The sequence below is a fragment of the Ursus americanus genome, chromosome 19 (genome assembly GCF_024610735.1).
Source record: "Ursus americanus isolate L20-20 chromosome 19, mUrsAme1.1.p, whole genome shotgun sequence".
In the NCBI taxonomy this organism is placed as follows: Eukaryota; Metazoa; Chordata; class Mammalia; order Carnivora; family Ursidae; genus Ursus; species Ursus americanus.
This window is the reverse complement of record NC_142145.1, coordinates 241,142-258,175: the sequence shown is the minus strand read 5'-3', so window position 1 is coordinate 258,175 and position 17,034 is coordinate 241,142. Positions and strand designations below refer to the sequence as shown.

The window sequence follows — 17,034 nt, the reverse complement described above, 5'->3', positions numbered from 1 at the left end:
CTTTGTGTCTTTACGAGCGTCCATTATACAGAGTGGTTTAATGTTCTTTTGGCCAAAGGGTGCCTGGCTGGCTCAGTCGGAAGACGTCAGGGTCCTGTCTGAGCCCCACCTTGGGACTGGAGATCTCGTAAATTAATAAAATTTTAAAAAGTTTAATATTCTTTTGGCCAAAAAACCTTAAAAGCAGTGATACTGTGTCCTGAGAGCTCGCACAGAGCTTGTCCCCCTCTGGGCAGCTCTGAGGGAAGCTGGCGTCCCGTCCCAACAGCAGGCACGCACCCGCCGTCGGGGTGAACCCCGGGCTCGGTCTGCATCTCCCCGGGGCCCTGCCGCCTTCCCTCGTGCCGTGCGTCACAGTGTCCCCGACACTGACCAGCCAGCGACAGCGCCCGTGCACCGAGTTCCCGCGGGGACTGCGGCCCGGGCCGTGCGGGCGGGAGGGGCGCGGGCGGCGAGCCGGGCGGGCCCCCGGGCACGGGGCGGTCTCCTCTGGAGCGCACGGGAGGCTGCTGTCCGCACCGCCCCTCCCCTCTCTCCCCACCTGCAGCAGGGTGGCGCGGGCGCCGCAGGCGCACTTCCCCGCTTCCCGCACCCGCGCTACCGCCGTTCCCGGCCGCTCGCCTTGAGGCGCCGAAACCCCCGCACTACCTGCCGGCCACCGGGCCTGCAGGCCCCGCCCCCCGACGTCACCGCGCGGCGCCGCGGCCTCTAGACCCCGCCCCGCTCTCTGAGCAACTCGCGTGCCGCACGGCGCCCTGAAAGGACGTCGTCCCGCCCCTTCGTCGCTCCGTACGCGGGTCGCCCCGCCCCAGACTGCACTGCGTCACCGAATTCCCTTCGCTCCGGGTGCTTCCGTCTCGTCCCACAGCCCCGCCACGAGCCCCTCACGTCGCCCCGCCCCGGCGCTCTCGGTGCCGCCATGTGGGCGGTCACGCTCCGTCTGTGGGGGCTTCGCGAGGGGCTCCCTGCATTACTTCGCGGTAGGCACGCGGCCCTCCTTCCGGGTGGTGCGCGAGGCCTGCATGGCTCCTCGGTCTCATGCGGCAAGAACCTACTCAAGAAATTTGCTTCGAAAACCAAGTAAGGCGCACCTAGTGCGGGTGGGGGCGCTGGGGGTGGGGGCGGTGCCCTTTTGGCAGAGGGCGGCGCGCTTCAGGTAGGGGGCAGGGGCGGGGGATCTGTTCGTGTGCGGAGGCGGGGGGCAAGGGGAGGGCGTCCACGGGACAAGGGCAGCACGTCTATGGGCCTGAAGAGAGGGGTCGGTGGTGCCCACGGGACCAGGGGCGGACTCCACTGGGCGGGGTTTGTGTGGCGCACCTGGTCAGCAAGCGAGGCCCTTGCTCCTCAGGTTAACGATTATTGGAGAATTGCCAGTAATCCCGCTTGATGAGGGAACAGAAGGCAAGCTGAAGACAAAGCAAAAGCTGACACCCTGCAACCCCCCCCCCCCACTATGGGATGTATGCGACATTCCTCAGGCACTCCTGGCTGCCCTAAAGGACAAAGAAACAGTCCTCACTACCTACAGCCCATTGACAAGTCCTTGAAACAGGCATGGTGACATTCCTCTAGGAACTCAGCTGCCTCGATGTTAATACTTTGCTAAGGGCAAAAGGCGGTCCTAGCCTGACCCCCTCCCCTCCACCAAGATCCTGTAAGTCTACTTTAACGTATAAAAATTCCTTTGGAAACTTCCTTTATCTCTAACCCCCCAAGATACGTATTGGCAATCATCCCCCAAGCCTATGGCCCACCGATATACATCTGAAGGGTCTCATGACTAAGGTTTTATTAGACGGTAATAAATGACCCTTTCCCAACAGTAGCTAGCCCCCTCAAGGTCCTGGAAACCTTGCTTCCAAAATTCCTTAGAGACTTACGCTATCCCTAGCCCCCTCCCCACTTGAGGGTATGAAATAGGCCATTCCTCACAACCCCGGTGCAGCAGCTCTTTCTGCCCACGGGTCCTGTCCCCGTGCTTTAATAAACCACCATTTTGCACCAAAGACGTCTCAAGAGTCTCAAGAATTCTTTCTTGGTCGTCGGCTCCGAGCCTCACCCCACTGAACCTCACGTATATTCACCTGAACCTCATCACTGCTCATCGCTGTTTTTTGTTCGGTTTCCCACTCAGCCCTTTTCTCTTTATTTTTATTTTTATTTATTTATTTACAGTTGAGGTATCACGATTTTAGGTTTGCGAAAACCTAACAGTATGTCAGGAGCGTTTCTGTCGATTCTTGTTATTAGCAGTTTCTGGGAGTAGATTCATCAGAGAGGGAAAGATACCTGAGCGTTTCTGTCCACCTGAATGCTTTTTTCTGTGGGCTTCGTTTGACGATAGTTTTCGTCCGGTGAGAGGGGTATAATAATACAGTGATGTCCGCACCACACTTTGAACTCTGTAATAGATGTACGTTTGTTTTAACGGACTAGATTTTGGAAACAGTTTTAGATTTACAGCGATGTTGGAGAGAGTGCGGAGTTTGCAGATGCCCACAGTGCCTGCTCTGGGATGGTTCGTCTGGCACGCTCATCACGTGAATGAGCCAGTGTGGATACCCCACTGTGGACTAAAGTGGACTCCTTATTCCGGTTTCCTTCTTTAACCCAAAGTTCTTTTTCTGCCCCAGGATCCCCTCCAGAGACCACGTTGCACTGAATCGTCTTTTCAGGCTCCCTGGACTGGTGGTTTCTGTGTCTGTGTCTGATGGCCTTGATGGTTTTGAGGCGCACTGGTTAGACATTCTCTAGGGTGCCCCTCCGCTGGGATTGGTGTGATTTCCTGTTTTCTTGTCGCAATTGTGCTGGCATTATGGGGGCTTGGGAGGAGGGCCACAGAAGGATGTTTGTCACCCTTGCTGTTGGCCCTGATGACTGACTGCAGTCACGTGTGTCAGGTTTATCCATTGTCGAGTTACCCACCCCCCATTGCGCCCTGTCTTCCTTAGGGGATTTCACGGTGGGCAGTTCTGCGGGAGAGGCTCTAGTCTTTTTTTTTTTTTTTTTAATTAATTTATTTGAGAGAGGGAACACAAGCAGGGGGAGTGGGAGAGTAAGAAGCAGGCTCCCAGCAGAGGAGCGTGATGTGGGGCTCGATCCCATAACGCTGGGATCGCGCCCTGAGCCGAAGGCAGATGCTTAACGACTGCGCCACCTAGGCGCCCCTGAGAGAGGCACTAGTCTTGTCCAGCACTTACTGATTTACGTCAGCCTGGACTTCTGGGGGTTCACCTAATATTACTTTATTTTGCTCAGATTGTTTCATCTTTGACCATTGGGAGCTCTTTATTTAGCTCCTATATTCTTTGGCAAACTCATCATTATGGGGCTTTGTGGCGGCTTTTAAGTTTAAAAGCTTTTTTTTCTAAAGATTTGTTCGAGAGAGAGAGAGAGAGAGAGAGATGGAGCATGAGCAGTGGGGAGGGGCAGAGGGAGAAGCAGACTCCCCGCTGAGCAGGGAGCCTGATGCGGGGGTCGATCTCAGGACCCCAAGATCATGACAGCCTAAGGCAGACACTTTACCAACTGAGCCGCCCGGGCGCCCCTAAAAACGTTTTTTGGCACTTCCTTTCTCAGCCCTGGAGTCAGCCATTTCTTCGAGACGCTCTGTGATAGCAGGACGCCATCAGAGATGATAATCTGAGAGCTGGGGAGTCTGTCCCTTAGGCCTTTTCAGCTGACAAAGCAGAAAGTACATTTTTGTTAACCCCTGCACATACACTCGCCTGTAAACGTCTCTGTATGTGACCACTGCATGGATACTCAGGAACACTTGAGTCCATACTGATGTCCAGCTCCAGTTCACCACCACACGGCTGGTCCAGCTAGCGTCCTTGCTTATCTGTAATCTCCCAGCAAAGCAGTGAAGACTCCCTCCCCTACCACCGGTTTTCCTCGTCCAGTCCAGCAAACGCATGGCTGCAAACCCCGGTATAGTGCTCGCGTGCAGTTTGGTAGGCGTTCTTTTGAGATTGTTTTGTCTGCCTTGAGGATTGAAAGTAGACCTTAAGTAAACATTAGGAGGTTGAGTTAAAACTGTCTTCTATCTCACTTACAACCCATGCTTTAAAGAAAATTCTGAATTTCTTGGTCCTCCAGTAACATCATTTCTGTGCCGAAGTTTAGCCCCTTAGGAAGGGTTGTGGTATTGTAATGTTGAGTTGGTGTATGTGATTTTGTTTTCTTTAATTTGCCACCAGTATCATAGTTCTTATTTTCTCCCCGTAGAAAGAAGTTTTGGTATGAAGGTCCTTCCTTGGGCTCTCACTTGGTAAGTACAGAGTAACCGCAAGAAGCTGCTTTAGATTCTGGTGGGCATAAGGTTCCAGCAGTCGGCAGAGCTCCAACCTGGCAGTGCTTCCATTTCCATTCTTGAGGACACAAGGTCTGCAGGGGTGGGACTAGAGACATCGGGAGTGTGAATTTTTACTTTTTAAAAGATTTTATTCATTTTAGAGAGAGGGAGACAGTGCAAGTGAGCAGGGGGCAGGGGCAGAGTCGGGGAGAGAGAGAGAATCCCAGGTGGGCTCCCCGCTAAGCATGGAGCCTAGCTTGGGGTGTAATCTCACCACCCCGAGATAACGACCTGAACCAAAACCAAGAGTCAGACGCTCAACCGAGTACCCAGGTGCCCCTTGGCTTTAAAAAAAAAAAAACTATTCTGAAGTTTTCTGGAATGTTGTCTGTGTTATCAGATAGTAATATCAAAACGTCCATTTGGTTTTTAGCATCTGTATATGACGAATGTATGTGTGGATGAACTGTGAAAGTTTATGTAGTAACTGTCTCTTGTTACAAAAAGTACATTCTAAACAACCACTAAATTGTTTAAGAGGGAGAATTTTACACTATGTGGATTATGTTTCAGTAAGATTTTTGGATGGAGAAACATATACTGATGGTACTTTTAATTCCGGGGGAGGGATGCTAGGTAAAATCTAGAAGGACCCAGGTCTGTAAATTGTATCTCGATGAAAGCTGAGATGGCTGAGAGTAACGTTGGTTTTTTTTATCAAGGTGTTAAGTCCTTCCCAGCCCGCTTTTTGTAAGTTAGAGAAAGTTTAATGTATAGTTGGAATGTTGGCCTTTTTGTCTGTTCTTCCGGATGGAGATTTACAAGCCATCCCAGTTGGAATTCCTAACGAAGAGCACCTCAAAGAAGACCAGGAGGGATGACCATGTGCGCCTGAGGGCCCTGAATGGCCTCCTCTACAAAGCGCTGACGGATTTGCTGTGCACCCCTGAAGTGAGCCAAGAGATCTGTGACCTGAACGTGCAGCTCTCCAAGGTAGAATTGGTCGCAGAGCGGGAGGAACGGGTGAGGCTGGCAGCCTAGTGGTTAGGAAGGAGGCCCCATATCAGTCACGAGGTCTTTGAGTTCAGAAGCCACGTTAAGCGTGACCATCTAAGTAGTAAAGATGGGGTGCATGTGTGTGTGGTGTGCAAGCACCGACGGCGTTGTCAGGTGCCCAGTACGTGTGTGGGGTGGATGCGTCTGCACCTGTCTTCCTACGATCTGTGTTGCCCTAGAGTGAGTTTAGCCAGAGGGACGTACGGAGGATAAGAAGGGGCAGGTGAGGCATTTCTGATGCGTGCTGTGGGATCAGAGTCAGGGACACTGAGGTTTTGGATGCGGGGCCCAGCCTCCTCCCTTGTGAGTGAGTGGCAGGAGACGGTGGCTGCGGCGTTACCTGCTGCAGCGTCCACCTGTGCGTGGTGGGTCCCTGAAGCTGAGGGCTGCTGACGCGTTCGTTTTTGTCTCCTGAGTGTTGTGTACGGGAAACCCACAGGAGCTGAGAGTGATTCGCGGCTGGGGTGGGTGGGACTCAGGTCTCTCTGACTCCAGACTTCTCCGCCTGCCGCGTGTACTGGAAGACCACGGTCTCTGCTGAACAGAACGCGCACACAGAGGCCGTCCTGCGGAGGAGCGCTGCACACATGAGGTGATGGCGCCTTGCTCTCTCAGCCTGTTTGCTTCTGCTTGCACCTTGAACCTCCCGCTTGTCGCACTAAGTGCTTTTGGTTTTAAGGAAACTCTGGGAAGCATATTCTTAAATTTCAAAATGTAAGTTACATTTTCATGCAAGACATAATCTGGGACAGTGGTTCTTAAAGTGTGGTCCTAGACGTCTAGGGGCTCCTGACAGAGAAAGCTGTGCAGTTTTACTCAAGAATATCCTTGACGGGGCCCTGGGTGGCTCAGTCGTTAAGCGTCTGCCTTCTACTCAGGGCGTGATCCCGGCGTTATGGGATCGAGCCCCACATCAGGCTCCTCCGCTATGAGCCTGCTTCTTCCTCTCCCACTCCCCCTGCTTGTGTTCCCTCTCTCGCTGGCTGTCTCTCTCTCTGTCAAATTAATAAATAAAATCTTAAAAAAAAAAAAAAAAGAATATCCTTGACAAATAAGTAGAAGCTACTAATTTTATTAAGTCCTGACCCTTGGGTGTGTGTCATCTCAGTGTTCTGTGTGGTGGGGAGTAAGCCTAAACTAGCCCTGTTGCTGTGGGACAGTGGTCTCGGGAAAATACGCAGTTGCATGTGAGCTGAAGCAGACGCTTGTTCACGGAGAATAACGAGTGAGCTAGCTGTGCTTTTCAGATGGCGGGTATTTGACCGACATCTTCTCTAAAATGAGCAAAGTGAACCTGTCATTTCAGGGGAAACAACTGACCGTACTTGTTGCCAGTGATAAAATTCAAGCCTTTTTTTTTTTTTTTTTTTTTAAGAGTTACTTATTTGAGAAAGGGGTTGGGGGGGGCAAAGGGAGAGAGAATCTCCAGCAGACTCCCCACCCAGCACGGAGCCTGACAAGGGGCTCGATCTCCCAACTCTGAGATCACGACCTGAGCCCAAACCGAGAGTTGGATGCTTCACCGACTGAGCCACCCAAGCACCCCAGAATTCAAGCTTTCAAATGAAAATTGACTTTAGAAAACTCGTATCTACCACCGTGAGTCTGATGGCGTTTGGATACTTGAACACCCTGGATGAGACTGGTGGTAACGCTGACAAGTGTTGTAGTGTTGTGTGGTACCGTGCCAGCACATGAAATCCTGGGTCACTCGAGGAATCCGTAGTCTCCAAGTGAGTTCAGGAGGCTACAAAATCAGGCATAGGGAAAGCCTGATTCAGAGTGCAGGAAGACCACTGGATTTTCGTATAAAGCAAGCGATGCTGGCCTGTTCCAGGTTCCACGGTGCAGCCAACCCTTAATAAGCCATCACTGGTTGACTTTCTGTGGGGTAGCAGAGAAGATCTTTCTTTTCTCAAGTGCTGTTCACGTACTCGTTTTCTAGTTAGGGATCCGTATGAAGCCAGATTTTCCTGTTTCAGCCAAAATAACAGAACAGCTTGAATGCAGGTGGAGAGATGAGAATCCAGCTAACCTAGGCACTGAGGAAATTTGTAACCATGTAAACAATGCCATGCCTCTCAATCATTTTTTTTAAAGTAGTTATTTTTCGGGATGCCTGGATGGCTCAGTCGTTAAGCGTCTGCCTTCAGCTCGGGTCATGATCCTGGGGTCCTGGGATCGAGTCCCTCATCGGGCTCCCTGCTCAGCGGGGAGTCTGCGTCTCCCTCTGCCTCTGCCTCTCCCCCTGCTTGTGCTCTCTCTCTTTCTCTCTCTCTGACAAATAAATAAATCTTTTTTTAAAGAAGTTATTTTTCATTAAAAATATCCACATGAACACTTAGTGAGTTTGTTATTTGAAATTAATTAATGAATATTTTTCAAATTCTGAGTTTTAATTTATAGTATGATAGATATGGATAGGTATAACCCACGTTAATGGAAGCGCCTTGGTGTCCTCAGTGACTTTTAATGGTATAAATGTCTGCATGCATGAGTGATGACGCAGACGCCGATGTGTGTCTGACTCCGTGCTTGAGGACTTCGGTGCACTTCTGCGGCCTTGTTGCCAGGGAATGTCCACTGGCTGTTCATGCGCAGGCCACGCAGCCCACCACCACCACCACGCCCAGGAGGCATCCAGGCTAAGATCCAGTTATTCGTAAGGATCTCAAGAGTCGCATTTAGGCAATTAGAAACAGTTGTGATGATGTGTTTGGTGTCCCTTGTGTGATGTGGCAGTTGGCTAAGGAAGACTGTCCTGCGCTGACACGTTCATGTTTGAATAATGTGAGAGCAGATCTCTCTTCATTCTCTGTGAGATGATTGCGTGTTTTCCTTTCTGCTCAGTGTCAGCTACAACTGCACCGTGTGCACTGTCTCTCTCCAGGCATCTCTTGATGTCCCAGCAGACCCTGAGGAATGTGCCACCAATTGTGTTCATTCAGGACAAAGGAAATGCAGCTCTGGCTGAGGTACGGCTCTGACGTAATTCACTTCCCATAATCTTCCCGTACGAGTAATATTTTATATTTAATCTTCAGATATTCGAATGGTAATGTGTGTAGTTAAAAGAAGTAATCAATCCCCAAGAGTATAAATGGAAGGTAAGCGTCCCGGGCACCTGTCCCAGCCACATTCCCCAGAGGTAACCGATTTTTCTGGCTTTTAACGTTTACCACTCAGTCTCTAACTACGAGGGGCACCTGGGTGGCTCAGTTGGTTAAGCGACTGCCTTCGGCTCAGGTCATGATCATGGAGTCCTGGGATCGAGTCCCGCATCAGGTTCTGTGTTCAGTGGGGAGTCTGCTTGTCCCTCTGACCCTCACGCCTCTTGTCCTCTTTCTCACTCACTCTCTCAAATCAGTAAATAAAATCTTTAAAAAAAAATAATAAATCTCTAGGAAACCAAATTTCGGTTTCTCGACTTGCAAACTGCCTTCCTCTCTGGATTCAACCTAAGTTACTTTATACTGAAGGTTACGTTCTGTTAATTGTATGTTATAAAGGTTACAACCAGTATGTTTATATAGGTTTTCTTTCTGTGTGGTAATTACCTGGTAGTTATTAAGGTGTGATATACTTTTAAAAACTACAAAAAAATCCAGTCAGTAGCATTTATGATATTATAGTTAGGTAGCTGTTACTCACCACGGGACTAGATGACACCTATTTATTTTTATTTTTTTATTTATTTAAAAGATTTATTTATTTGAGAGAAAGGGTGGGTGCACGTGAGTGGAGGGAGGTGGGGTTAGGGTTAGGTACGAGAGATGCGCCCGGAGTGCTGGCCGCAGGGATCCCTCAGTCAGACGCCCCGGTACACTCGCGGACTCCTGGGTACAGGTGGTGGGTGGACATGGCCCCCTCACCTTGCAGCTGATGCGGAGCCAGAGAAAAGACTATGTTCCTTGTGGTCCTGTTTACAGAATGTTCCAACAAGTGGGACTAATCTTTGGTGATGAAGGCCAAACTGATGGCTGTCTTTGGGGAAGGGAGTGAGCGGGAGGGATGTGAAGAGGCTTCTGGGGTTCATTTTTGCAACGTCGGAGATGGCTGTGGGTGCAGTCCATTTGAGAAACGTCATCGAGCTGTACACGTCACGATTTGTGTACTTCTCCCGTGTGTTACGTTTCAGTCAGGTGTTTTTTTTTTTAAGATTTTGATTTAATTTATTTATTTGACAGAGAGACAGCCAGCAAGAGAGGGAACACAAGTAGGGGGAGTGGGAGAGGAGCAAGCAGGCTCCCAGTAGGGAGCCCGATGCGGGCTCGATCCCAGGACACCGGGATCACGCCCTCAGCCGAAGGCAGACGCTTAACGACTGAGCCACCCAGGCGCCCCCAGAGGGTTTTTTAAATGTTGATTTTATCATGATTATAAAGGAAAAAATGTTAATTTTTAAAGAAAATGCTTAAATTACGGTACCGGTATTGTGATTTATCACACATTTGCTTGTCTTCCCGCTGACGGTTGGGCGTCTGAGAAGCAGGTGTCAGGCAGAGCACGGCTAACCATGCGGACTGCTTACTCTGGTGTAGTCGGGCCTGAGTCTTTCCTGGAAAGGGGGTCTGGGCAGACTGATTTCTCTCTCAGAGGTCAGCGTGGAGCCGCTGCTGTCTCTGCAGTCCCTGTGGACGTGTCAGGATTTGATTGCATTTGCATTGAGTGCTTGGTTAAGGCTTCAAAGAGAAGCTTTAGTGAAGCTTGATTTCTAGGCAGTGCACCGGATGGAGGAGGACGTGCCTTTGTGCCCCCGCACCCCAGTCCTCACCCTCCCTACCACCCGTCTGTAAATTAGTTTTGCCTGGTTAGATTTCTGGAATTCCACATGCATAGGAGCAGACACCTGGCTTTGTTTGCTCAGCGCTGTTTTTGAGATTCATGTTGTTTCATGTGTAAGTGGTTGCTAAGTGACATTTGTCTCTCTTCTGGTTTTTGGCCTCTGTGAGTAGAGCTGTTGTGAACCACTGTTACACATCTTTGCGTGTTTTAGGTCGGTATGGAGGGGTGGCAGGTATGTCAATTTTCAGGGAGCTGCAGGTTAGGTGGAACTGTTCGGGCCCCCGTGAGCTCCCACGTGATGTTAGGGGTCTTGCTGCCCTTGCGGTGGCCCTTCTGGTGGCCACGCGCGTTTGCTGGATGACTGATGCGCATGTCTTCCCATGCACCTCTTGGCCGCTCTTTGTTTCGTGAAGTCTGTCCAAGCTGCGCAGGACAGTCGAGTGTCCAGGTGCGAGTGAGCGTGTTCTCCGAGCTACCCTGGGAGACGTCCAGTCACTGCTCATTTTGTGGCGTCGTCAGTCCTGTTTCTGTTTTCTGTGGACTGACGTTTCTCCTGGTTCTGCTGCTTTTTACATTTGTGGGTTTTCTTGGCGTGCCGTTGGTTTGTGATGGTGCTTTGTGTTGCTGTGGGGAACGACAGGCGCTGGTCCTGGACGTGGGCTCTCCTGGGCTTGCTTGCAGCAGGGTAGGGTCTCAGGTGCACATCCTGGGCATGTAGGTAGGCAGGTAAAGGTGTGAGCCGCCCTCAGTGTCCAGGGAGCAGGGCTCAGTGTGGTGCCCCCACGGAGAGAGAGCTTTCGTTTCCAGATTAGGCCCCTCGGTCACCGTGGAGCTGGATTCGCACGCCACACCCCAGACTGTGACTTGATCACTACGCCAGGAGGCTTTCTTTCCCCAAACACAAATTCTGTGGCAAAATTAAAGTATTTTACGCTTTGTTAGGAATTACTTATTTGGACTCATATTTGCCTGTTTTTTTCGTAAGTTTGATGTTTACAGGTTTAAAGTGTAGTTTTAAAAAAGCATCAGTTGGTTATCAGAGAACACATAAGTAGCAGGTGTTTGAAAGCGTCACCACTGCGAGGTGTCAGCAGAGGGCTGTGACGGGCACTCGGAAGGCCTGTGTCCAAGCCAACACGGCGAGGCTTCACACGGGCTCACTTGAGCCGGGCTCTGATGCTGGTGCTGGAGGTGTGGCTTACCGAGTTACCCACTGTCTGTCCTTCTCAGGTTGACTGGTTACTGGCCAGTGCCGATTTCGGACCCCCGGATGAGAAAGAAGACTGTGTGCGAGATGACGTCAGGTATGTGGGGATGTGATTTTGCTACTTTGGGCAGACCTCCAGGTGTGGAATTGGTGGTTGCCATGGCTGCTGCACAGTCCTGCACCCTCAGCCAGGGGTGCCGGTCGGGCCTGGCATTGTGCCCTCCGGCCTGTGGCCATTCCCAGTGGCAGCCTGCAGCAGTTCCTGGCACTTCAGCAAGGTGGCTGGGAGGGCCTCCATGGTCCCCCCCAGACGTTGCTACAGCGACTTACCAAGGGAGGACAGGTGTCCCTCCCGCATCCTCTTTATCCACTCAGCACAATTTTCTGTATCCCTGTTCTAGCATCTAGGGTGCTTACGTGAACAGAACACACAGTGGGGTCTTTGGAGCTCGCGTTTTGCTGGGTGAGGCCAACAGGGAGCCACAGATGATTGTAGGTCAGGAAGGTGTGGTTGGCGCAGCAGGAGGCGGATGGGTGGGGCAGCGTTGCGGTTTTCAATCAGCTCATCATGGTCTGAGAAAGAGTCGTGAGGACTCGAGGGGTGTATGTGGAGGGGCCCCATCACAGGCCGGGGAAGAGCTACAGCAGATGCTCAGCGTCTGTTCCTTAGACTGGGTGCCGCAGCATCTGGGGTCCAGTCGGGACCTCGGGCAGGGCCCACGATCACCAGCCCGAGGACCACGGAGCTAGGGCAAAGGCCCGGAGCCACAGGGAGCCCAGCCCGTGGGTGTGAGACCTTCCAGAGCTGAGCAGGAAAGGACTTAGAGGCATGACTTGGCCGAATTTGGGTTTTGAAAGGGTTGCACCAGTTCTCTTTTCCTTTGGTTTCTCAAGTAACCTGAGTGATAGATCTAAAAGGCCCCAGCCGTAATTCTGTGAAACTGGCCTAGCACACTAGCTGTGTTTAATTGGGGAAAAAGAGATGGAAAACACATCTCGTGGAGGGGCCGTGCGGGGACTGGGCTGGCCTGCACCACATGCAGACTCCAGGAGCGCCAGCAGAGTGGTTCTGGGCTGGGGAGCCCTGTGCCGTTCTCCCCAGTTTCCCTCAGCAGTCCACAGGCAAGTGGAGGGGGAAATGGCAGCGCTGGCCCAGGGCCCCACGCCCTCCTGCTGCCCCACTTGTGCTTCACCGGATGCCTCTTCTCCCTCCAGGGGCCCCGGGGCTCTGGACGCTCCTGCACTGCAAGGCACCCCGGCCTCTGCCCCATGCTCAAGTCTGTGTGGGATCGATCACGAGGCGCTCAACAAACAGATCATGGAGTACAAGAGGAGGAAAGGGCAAGGGCGTAGGACCGTGAGTCCCGAGGAGTCGCTGCTGACGGCTCATCTGGCAACGCAAACGAGAGAGGGAAAGGTGGCAGCGGCGCCCTGTGCGGATGGTGACCTCTCCCCCAGGAACCACCCATTGGGGGCGGCGAGCAACAACCCCAGCTCTAACCTGGGTGGCGCCCAGGTTGTGGACAGTAGCCCAGAGCAGGAGGCGGCAAGGGGCGCAGGCAGGAAGGGTGGCGGTAACTGAGGGGCAGGGAGGGGGTGGATCTTGAGGCTTCAGCTCTGCTGGCAGAACCGCGGGCTCCATGTGTGCAGTGCAGCCCGACAACACAGGTGGAATTGGAACTTCGGTTGAGAAGGAAGGTGGCCGTCGGAAGTGTGTGAAAGTCCTTTAGCATGATGGCAGCAGTCGGTCCTCCTTACTCTGGGCACTTGCACACCCTTCTCGGACGTGCACAGCCGTGTGCTGTACAGGCTTCCCGTTAGGAAGGCAGAGCATCGTTGCCTTGTTTGCACGTGTTTCGGCTCACATTCCGAACACCGTCCTCAGAGTCTACTTCAGAATGGCCCCAAGTCCAGTTTTCCCCAGGGCAGGGCAGCTGTGGGGAGCCTTGCCAGACTAGTGCTGTTGGAAGGAAGTAAAATAAATCCTTATTTAAGTCTGACCTAGAGAAACATGCACCTCTCTTTCCCAAGTATCATCAGTGTCAAAGATGCTGAAAATGGTACCCACAGGGTTTATGTGATCAGACATGTGTTAGTGAGATGGAGCAAGGAAGCTGTGGCTTGGCTCTTTGGGGAGCATGACTTGCACTTTTGTAAACAGCCTCAGGAAGGACTGTGCGGGCACGCCCCCTGTGAGCCTTCTGTGCAGGCAGGTGGCACCAGGAAGTGCTGCCTTTGCCACACGGTGGCCCCGTCAAAGGCCGCATCACAGGTTACAGGCGGGACCACCGCAGCAGCTCTGGGTGTGTTGGTGTCTGGGTGGTATTTGCGTGATCCCACCTGTCCCGGAAGGCGCAGGTCAGGAGGCAGAGAAGGCGTGGCTCCTGCTGTAGGAGGAGCAGTAGGCTCCGGGCTGTGGGCGTGCTGGCCCTGGGGGATGCGCGCCAGAGAACCAGGTAAAGGAGGCGGTTGGAGTGTGGACTCTGGGTTGGTGGGTTTGCGTATAAAAGGTGAGCTTACCAGGTAATTGTTTACTGTCTTTGGGAGTTAGCCCTGGGAGGGGCAGTCTCTCCTAGGCCAACACGGCCCCCGAGATGTTAAAGCATCATAAACACGGACATAAGAAACATGACTAACACGGGACCCTACGGTGCCAAGCTGCCTGCTTACTGATGGCCACGTCTGGGTCCACACTGCAGGAGGTGCCCAGACCCCAAATGCAGAGCAGCGGGCGCAGGGGCAAGGCTCCTGCACTGTGAGGTCATGAATTATGCACCGCAGATTTGGGTGTGCCGATCGCTGCCTCGCAGAACTGGGGATGTGGGGAGGCCGGTACAGGGTGTGGCTTGTTCTCTTTCTCTTCCCGCTTGTGCTTGGGGCTCAGTTCTGTTGAAAGACAACAAATGGCCGGAACAAGGTGTGTTTTCAGACCCGGGAAGCTATGCTCCAGACTCTTACGCTTGTCTGAGGTACTCCAGTAAGTACCAGTAGAAGCGTGGGAACGGGGGGGATGAGGGGGCCACGACTGGAGTGGAGACGGAAGGACAGCTTCCAGGTCAGGAGGAGCCTGTGGCGTGGCCGATCCCGCCGGCGTCCTCCACGGACGGCATCCTCCACGGTCAGGCCCTGATGCTGCGGCACCAGCAGTTGTGTTCTCGAGGGACAGGAGTACGACCACATGATCACCTCTGCATTTCCTGCCAGGTGCCCTAGGTGGTGTGGACCGGGCTTCCAGGGGTAAAAATTGACATGAACAGCATCCGTGTTAGCAGCTGGCGTGCAGCACTCTGCACATTTTTTTTTTTTTTTTAAGATTTTATTTGAGAGATGGAGAGAGAGAGTGAGCAACAGCACAAAAGCAGGGGGAGGGAGAAGCAGGCTCCCCGCTGAGCAGGGAGCTCGATGCGGGTCTCAATCCCAGGAACCCGGAATCACGACCTGAGCCAAAGGCAGACGCTTCACCGGCTGAGCCACCCTGGCGCCCCTCATCTCTGATTTTGTTAAAAGGACTTGGAATTTCAGTTACTTGATCTGCATTCACAGAGTTTCTGGGTTGGTGTGCGTGGAGGTTTGGGGAGTGGGCATGGCAGCTCTGCGCCCTCCCCACCCCTTCCTTTGGCTGGTCCCGGGTTATTTCCTCTTAACAATAAGCTGGCAATCTACACAGGAGCTTGGGGGCACGGTCCCACCCTTCACTGAGGACCGACTGGAAATCCTAGAAAGAACTGAGTAGCCAGAGAGCAGAACTGAAAATAAACATTAAGCAACTGAAACACCTAATAGGGAAGAAAACTTGACAGGCTTCCATGGGAGGATTGCCATGGAAGACAGCTTTGTTTCAGTTTTTGGAAACTCCACGTTTTCCCTCAAGTCTCCATCTGACATTTTGGCCTTCTGGGTCCTACCAGTAAAGTTCAGAATATCTCCCGCTTTTTTACGGCATCTTCTCCGTTCAAGAGTTTGTGATACATGCAGTTTTTTAAAAAATAAAAATTATTCGTCATAAAACGTATTCAGAACACCACGTCTATGATGCATGCACCTAAGCTCTAGAGTAAAAGAAAGGATCTCATTGCTCCATATAATCCCATAGGATTGAGAACAGCCTGTGCCATCCCAGGACTGACTTCTGTTCTGCGCCAGCCTGTTGAGGTGTGGAGACCTGGTTCTGAGACCCGGTGTCCCAGGGTCTGCTTGTTTCTTAATTGAGGGTTATTGGAATTATATGAAGTATAGCACTGGGAACAATATGTCATACGACAACATAGAACTCAGAGTTGTCTTTCAGTAGATTGAGATAAAGAACCAAACCAACCAAATGAAGTTTGACAGGGTTCCGTGTAAATTCCTGTGATTGGGGTTTAAAATATTACTTACTGAACTACAGCATTGCAGCCCCAGCGAGAAGTCTGGTGGTTGCAGCGTGTGTCCTAAGCAGAGCCTGGGGCAGGTGCGGCTGCCGAGGGCGGGACATGGTGGAGTGGTGCAGGTGGGGTGGCTGGCCCAACCTGCACTCAGGTACCCACAGCTGGCTCCTGACGTTCTGTTTGTGGAACTGTGTTTAAAGAGGACTTTGGTTGTAGGAAAGGTTGCCCTGGGAAGAATTCGTGGGGGAGGCGGAGTCAGGGCCCTGAAGTGGTGTGGTTACTCCACAGTAGCAGGGAGCCACAGCTGGGACTGGCCTCAGACGCCAAGTACAGGGCAGATTCAAAGTGCTGTCAACCTGAACTCCCAGCCTCACCCCCCCCCCCCAAGTCAGAGTCAGCTTTGCGTCCGTGGGTTTGCCTTGGGATGTTCCTTCTGTTCGAGTCAAAGGTTCCTTGCTAATCATTCCCCTTTCATGCTTACCCCCTTCCCCTTTCAGATGGGAGCCCCAGTCCACCATCTGCACCAGCCCCCCAGCCAGCTTCTCTCGGGACTCTGATGGGGTCACCTGTGCCACAGCCTTACTTGGTCACCTCACTGCATGTAATCCTGTTCCTATGACTTCATCTTGGCACATTTTCTTCCCCTCCTTTCTGCCTCACCTGGGGGCCACCTCCTTTGGGGAGCTTTCTGTGAACCCCCAAGTCTTGGTAGCAGCCCCCTACATTCCCGCAGCTGAGGCCTCACCGCACGGACTGTTGAGTCAGCCTCTTGCCTGCCTCTTGCGTAAGGTTTCCCAAGCCAGAGTGTAGCACATGTTGATTGACTGACTAATGGACTGTTGGGATCTGCTCCAAAGCCAGGGGCAAGTGTTGTTCTGCCTCAGAGGAAAACATAAGCAGCAGACAAAGGCACGGCCTGTGGCCCCTTTTCACCCTGGGCCTGAGAAAAGCTGAGGTAAAGCAGAACCGAGGGCCAGAAAGAAGACTGCAAAAGAGCCACTGTCCTTGGGATTGTAGCAGAAAATCAGGGTTTGGAGTTAAGCAGAAGGCAAGGTGCGGGTTTCGTGTATTCAGGGAGAACACAGGCGTGCTGGACCTTCCAGATCTGACCACGGAGGTGAGGCCCTCATGCTGCGGAGAAGCGCTTTCCGGCCATCTGGCTCCTGAGCTGCGGCTCCGGGGTGAGCACTCGGATCTGCCGCCAGCGACCTCTGTTCCCCAGGACCTGTCTCCTAAAACTTAGAAGCAGCAGCCTCCATGCAGCTTCTTTCCCTGGAAAAGCCCAAGTTCGCTACCCTGGCACCTGCTAGGGTGACCATGTG

The 17,034-nt window shown here is 52.4% G+C and overlaps 1 protein-coding gene across 1 annotated transcript; it reads left to right on the top strand.

Moving 5' to 3' along the window:
- Positions 1-823: 823 nt before the first annotated feature.
- RBFA (ribosome binding factor A) lies at positions 824-13,345 on the top strand. The gene is made up of 7 exons (XM_045790333.2): positions 824-1,080; positions 4,231-4,273; positions 5,114-5,290; positions 5,833-5,945; positions 8,244-8,328; positions 11,369-11,442; positions 12,561-13,345. The coding sequence occupies exons 1-7, from the start codon at positions 920-922 to the stop codon at positions 12,925-12,927; spliced, it is 1,020 nt and encodes a 339-aa protein (XP_045646289.1). The 5' UTR covers positions 824-919; the 3' UTR covers positions 12,928-13,345.
- Positions 13,346-17,034: the final 3,689 nt, after the last annotated feature.

Excerpts from the sequence above, each read along its gene's own strand:
- RBFA (XM_045790333.2), top strand. The coding sequence starts at position 920 with ATGTGGGCGGTCACGCTCCGTCTGTGGGGGCTTCGCGAGGGGCTCCCT. Across the intron at positions 1,081-4,230 it reads AAATTTGCTTCGAAAACCAA|AAAGAAGTTTTGGTATGAAG; the intron begins GTAAGGCGCACC and ends TTCTCCCCGTAG. Across the intron at positions 5,291-5,832 it reads TGAACGTGCAGCTCTCCAAG|GTCTCTCTGACTCCAGACTT; the intron begins GTAGAATTGGTC and ends GGTGGGACTCAG.